At 47.4% G+C, this 5,224-nt stretch overlaps 1 protein-coding gene across 1 annotated transcript; it reads right to left on the bottom strand.

The window, feature by feature from the left end:
• Positions 1–1,517: 1,517 nt before the first annotated feature.
• On the bottom strand, positions 1,518–5,014 carry LOC140551057 (ribosomal protein S6 kinase alpha-3-like). Its single transcript, XM_072674425.1, has 5 exons — positions 4,200–5,014; positions 2,962–3,783; positions 2,337–2,501; positions 1,800–2,161; positions 1,518–1,570 (listed from the first exon to the last, which is right to left on the bottom strand). Exons 1-5 carry the CDS (start codon positions 5,012–5,014, stop codon positions 1,518–1,520), a joined length of 2,217 nt encoding a protein of 738 aa, XP_072530526.1.
• Positions 5,015–5,224: the final 210 nt, after the last annotated feature.

The following is a 5,224-nucleotide window of genomic DNA, read 5'->3' as shown; positions in this document are numbered from 1 at the left end:
AACACTCATGACCCCTCGACTATCTGAGAGAGTGTGAAGAGCTGGTCCACTGTTCCACAGTCAGGACAGAACCTGCGATGCTCCTCCTGAATCTGAGGTTTAACTATCGGGTGTATTCTCCTTTGCACTACCCTGGAATGGAGTTTCCTGGAGAGGCTAAGAAGTGTGATGCCTCAAGAGTAAGCACACACTCTCCAGTTCTCATTCTTGAAAATAGGACCACCACCCAAGTACTCCAGTCCAGAGGTGCTGTTCCAGAGGTCCATGCAACATTGCAGAGGCATCTCAACCAGAGCCTTCAGCTCCTCCATGTGAATCTCCTCCACTTCTGGTGCTTTGCCACTATGGAGCTTTCTTCAGCTACCTCAGTGACTTTGGCAAGAGAGATGGTGAGATTCTGACTCCCTGGTAGATTCCAGCCTTACCTCCTGGACAGAAAGCATGTTCCTCAAGTTTAGGAGTTCCTCAAGGTGTTCTATACACTGCCCAACAATATCCTCAGCTGAGAGCAGAGCTTCACCGCCCTAACTGACCATAGTTTGGACAATGATTCTCCTTCTTCTTCTGAGTTGTTGGACTATTTTACAGAACCTCCTTATGGCCACCCGAATGTCATTCTCCATGGACTCTCCACACTGTTCCTAGTCCCTGGACTTCTGCCACTGCAAATCTGATGGTGCAAAGCAGCTTTACAAAAAATCAGGAAATTAGATAAAATTGATGATGTAACCCCAAGTGAGCAAGCCAAAGGCGACAGTGGCAAGTAAAAACTCCCCAGAGCTGGAGGAGGAAACCTTGAGGGGAACCAAGACTCACAAGGTGGACCCATCCTCCTCTGGTCAAAAACATGTATGACTGAATAATGAATGGTTTAAAGGCACCTCAACACCACTTAACAAAAAGCTTTAGGCCACATCCAAATGTCCAGCTGCTTCTATGATGCAGGTCTATCCCAGCAGACCCTCACTAGTCTTTGGGCCGTTGTAGGTCTGTCTGGCAGTTTTCCCCACCACTTGGTCCAACTCACCTCTAGATGATGATCAGTTAACAGCTAAGTGCCTCTCTTTGCCCGAGAGTCCAAACATGGCCTCAGGTCACATGATATGAGCACAATATCATTAACTGACCTTTGGCTCAAGGTACACTATGAGCGTACCAAATACACTCATGAGCAACCTTGTGTTTGAACATGGTGTTTGCTGTGGACAAATTGTGACTAGCACAAAAGTCCAGTAACACCCTACCCCTCGGGTTGAGATCAGGCAGGCTGTTCCTCCAATCACTCATCTCCAACCCAGACCTTGTGGGAGGTGGGTCCACATGGTCATCCAACATGATTTGTTTGGGCTAAGCATGAACAGGGTGAACTCAGTTTGAATAATCTGAAGGGGAGCTGAAGACTCGGTCTCCTGCTTTCCTGCATCATAATGGGCGGTGGGAGCACAGCTTCTGCTTCCACCACCGGCCCATGGAGCGGGACTTTCCCTTCAGAATCAAACCCAGACAGTACACTACCATTACTGGGAGCCGTGCTGGTCGTCTACAGAGGATGAACTCTCTTCTTCAGGATCTGTTGGAGAGACAAAAATGACAAAGATTGACCAACTGAAACATTTCTGATCAATATTTAAAGTGATTCTATGGTATAAAAGGACCGTCACGATCACTCAACAGTCCACTTACCTTAAACTTGGGGAATCGCAGCCTTCTTCTTCCCTGCCTCACTGTGGGCTGTGGGAGGACAGCTTCTGCCTCCACCACCAGCCCATGGAGCAGGATGTCCGAAGTCCCATCCTCACGTCTCTGTTCAGGACTGGAACAGGCAGGAGCTTCTGTGGAGGCAGCAGAATGTGGAGCCCCCTGTTGGGAAGAGGAGGAGTTGTGCACCGCAGAGATGAAGAACTTCTTCACCTTCCCTCGAAGTGAATGGGAGGCTCTGATAATCGGTGTGACAACATAAGCTTTAGCTGCCCTTTTAACTGCAGCACAAAAAGGACTGCAGCAGAAGCAGCCGTGCTCCTCCTCCACAGCCTCCACGCTTCGGCAAGTTAGACTTGCCCCAGCTCTACTGCTGTCGTCTTCCTGGAGTGGGCTGGCGTCTCCATGAGAACTGGGTTCCCCGTCCTCGTCAACGGCTTCCACCACAAACCTGCCTATAACTCTGGAGACGGTACAGAAGCAATGTGGAGAATAAGTATTAGCTTATTGTTAGTGAACTAATACTGTATGTTACCTATTTACTGATTTACAGAACAGTGCTGCCAGACTGACTGTTTTAATAGAGAGAGCAGAGATACAACAGTCATAAATAGTGTCTAAACAACAAACAAACAAACAAACAAACATTCCGTATTTTCTCCAAACGCTTAATGGTGTTCTGCTGATGCTGCTGGATCTCCTTACAGCTCTCATCACAGAGTCTCTCTGGAAACCCGAACACACTCTCCTGTGGAGCGCTTTTAGCCTCAGCCACAGATGAGTCTGCAGTCTCACTCATTTCACTGTTGATAAAAATACAAGACAAATACAGCAAATAAGTAAACAGCTGACCAGTCTCAGGGGGAGTCACAAAGCAGGGGTCTCTGTTCAGTCAGAGAACTTGATCCCAGAGTCCAGCCTGTCCAATAGAAGAAGAGCTGAGGAACATTCCAGTCCTCAACCCTGGGCTTAAGCTGAGAAATGCTGCTTTGTGAAACACTCTGTGACTCCTGATGGAACTGTGACTAAACCCAAAAGCATGAAAAGGGTTTGTTCATTCTGCTAAGTGCTAAGTTTTTTAAAGCTAATCAATAAAATAGAAATGAATAAACAACTCAGTTACATGTAAACAAACAAGCAAGAAATAAACTCTTAATAATAAATCAGCAAAAATCTAATTACAGTTCAAATACAATGAAAATGTTCTTTATGTTTATAATCCTGGAACTTGATACTCAGGTTCCAGCGCGATGGTTTACTTACTGTTCTTGACTCGACTGCAGCCAAGGATGCTGTGCCACCTGTGTTACCGAAGGCCGAAAGAAAGGACGGAACTGCAGCATGTAGGAGATCAGGTCCTGACAGGACTCCTCCACCGCCATCCCTTCCGGATAGTTCAAGGGTCGCTGCTGGAGATTTGGGAGCTCTTTCAAATCCGTGTGGTCATACGGCCTGGACCCAGTGAGCATGACGTACAGGATCACGCCCAGGCTCCACACATCGCTCTTCTTCGGCTCGTAGGGCGTAGCCAAAAGCACCTCAGGAGCAGTGTAGTAAGAAGTGCAGCAGTACGTCTTACTTTCTTCAGGGGAGCCTTTTGAAATGCGTCCAAACCTGAAGCCGGTCAGTTTGATTTGACCGTCAGCAGTCAGCAGGACATTACTGCAGGTGAGATCTCGATGGACAATGTCCTGCTCGTGCAGATAGTCCACAGCGCTGACAAGCTGGGAGAACCACTTTTTGGCCTGATCGACGGGGATGTGGTGGAGCTCCTGGATCTTTTGATGGAGATCCGTGGCTGCAGCCTCCATCACGATGAACACCAGATGGTTAGGCATCTCAAAAATGTCATGCACCTGAACGATGTGAGGGTGCATCACTGTTTTCAGGATGTCCAGTTCCCGGGGCAGAAATTTGGTCTCCAAATCAGGTTCCATCAATATACGGTCCACTATTTTAATGGCCACCTGCTTGGGGTGCTTCTTGGATGCGGCCAGCTTAATTTTCCCAAAACTGCCTTCCTGGATGTTGCCCAGCACCTCAAAGCCCAAGCTTCTCAGGGCTTTGTCAGTGTCTATTTTCTCCCTGCAGATGAAGAAAGAAGCAGAAAGTTAGAAGGTTGAGGAGGTTGTGAGGACCTCTTTCTCCTGTGCATTCCTGCTGGAATCAGCAGTTTATTTAGTCCTGATTCAGTTTTAATCTTAATCCTAACAGCTCTTCTAAAAGAACTTCTAGCAGTTCAGTGTTTAACAGTTCTTCAAATGTTGCCCCGATCTGATCCCCCTCTTCTTCCTATATGTGCTTTAATTTACATCTACAGGAGACTTCTAGTAACGTTCTAATACAATATGGCTTCTTTTTTATATAGAGATATAAACCCACAATCTAAAAATAAATAATCACAAACAAAAATCCAATTCAAATAAAAGTACAACGAAATATTCTTTATATTTATAAACCTGGAACTAGAGACTCCAGTTCCAGCTCAATGGTTTACTCACCGGTCTTCAGGTAACTGCAGCCACTGGTGCTGTGCCACCTCTGCCACCGAAGGCCGAAGGTAATAATGGAACTTCAGCATGTAGGAGATGAAGTTCTTACAGGGCTCATCCACTGTGACACCATCTGGATACTTCAAGGGTTGCTTCTGGAGATGCGGGAGCCTTTTCAGATTGTTGCTGTCGAAGGGCAGGGACCCAGTGACCATGTTGTACAAGATCACACCCAGGCTCCACACATCACTCCTCTTCGGGTCGTAGGGCTCATGCAGAAGCACCTCAGGAGCAGCGTAGTGAGGAGTGCCACAGTACGTCTCACTCAGGTCAGGGAAGCCTCTTGAGATGCGAACTAAACTGAAGTCGGTCAGTTTGATTCGGTCATCAGCAGTCAGCAGAACATTACTGCACTTCAGATCTCTATGGACAATGTTCTGCTGGTGCAGATAGACCACGGCACTGACGAGTTGGGAGAACCACCTTTTGGCCTGGTCAATGGGGATGTGGTGGAGCTCCTGGATCATGTGACAGAGATCGGTTGCGGCAGCCTCCATCACGATGAACACGTGCCTGTTACTCAACTCAAGGATGTCATGCACCTGAACAATGTGAGGGTGCTGTACTTTTCGGAGAACGGCGAGTTCCCGGGGCAGAAATTTGGAAACAAAACCAGGTTTCATCAACTTGAGGTCCGTTGTTTTAACGGCCACCTGGTCGGGGTATTTCTTGGACGTGGCCAGCATCACCTTTCCAAAACTCCCTTCACCGATTTTGCGAACCACCTGAAAGCCCAGGCTCCTCAAGGCTTTTTTGGTTTCCATTGTTTCCCTGCAGATGAAAGCTGGTTCTAGATAAGTTGGCTCTAGATAAGAGCTTCAGCCAAATGACATCAGTGTCACTGAGAACATAGGAATCAGCTGTCTCGCGGGCTGCCGAATCCTAACTGAGCCAATGAGGGAGAACAAGCCTATTTATAGGTTCTGTGATGTCATCAACATGACATCACAATGGAGAGGAGGAGTCAGGTTACT

This window comes from Salminus brasiliensis, chromosome 3 (genome assembly GCF_030463535.1).
Source record: "Salminus brasiliensis chromosome 3, fSalBra1.hap2, whole genome shotgun sequence".
Lineage (NCBI taxonomy): Eukaryota > Metazoa > Chordata > Actinopteri > Characiformes > Bryconidae > Salminus > Salminus brasiliensis.
The sequence above is the reverse complement of the archived record's forward strand: the minus strand, read 5'-3'. Positions and strand labels throughout refer to the sequence as shown.

Bases quoted from the DNA above. Each gene is read 5' to 3' on its own strand.
- LOC140551057 (XM_072674425.1), bottom strand. From the start codon at position 5,014: ATGGAAACCAAAAAAGCCTTGAGGAGCCTGGGCTTTCAGGTGGTTCGC. The intron at 3,784-4,199 runs GTGAGTAAACCA...CTTCATCTGCAG, and splicing joins CTGCAGTTACCTGAAGACCG to GGAGAAAATAGACACTGACA. The intron at 1,571-1,799 runs GTGAGGATGGGA...TCTCTCCAACAG, and splicing joins TTCCAGTCCTGAACAGAGAC to ATCCTGAAGAAGAGAGTTCA.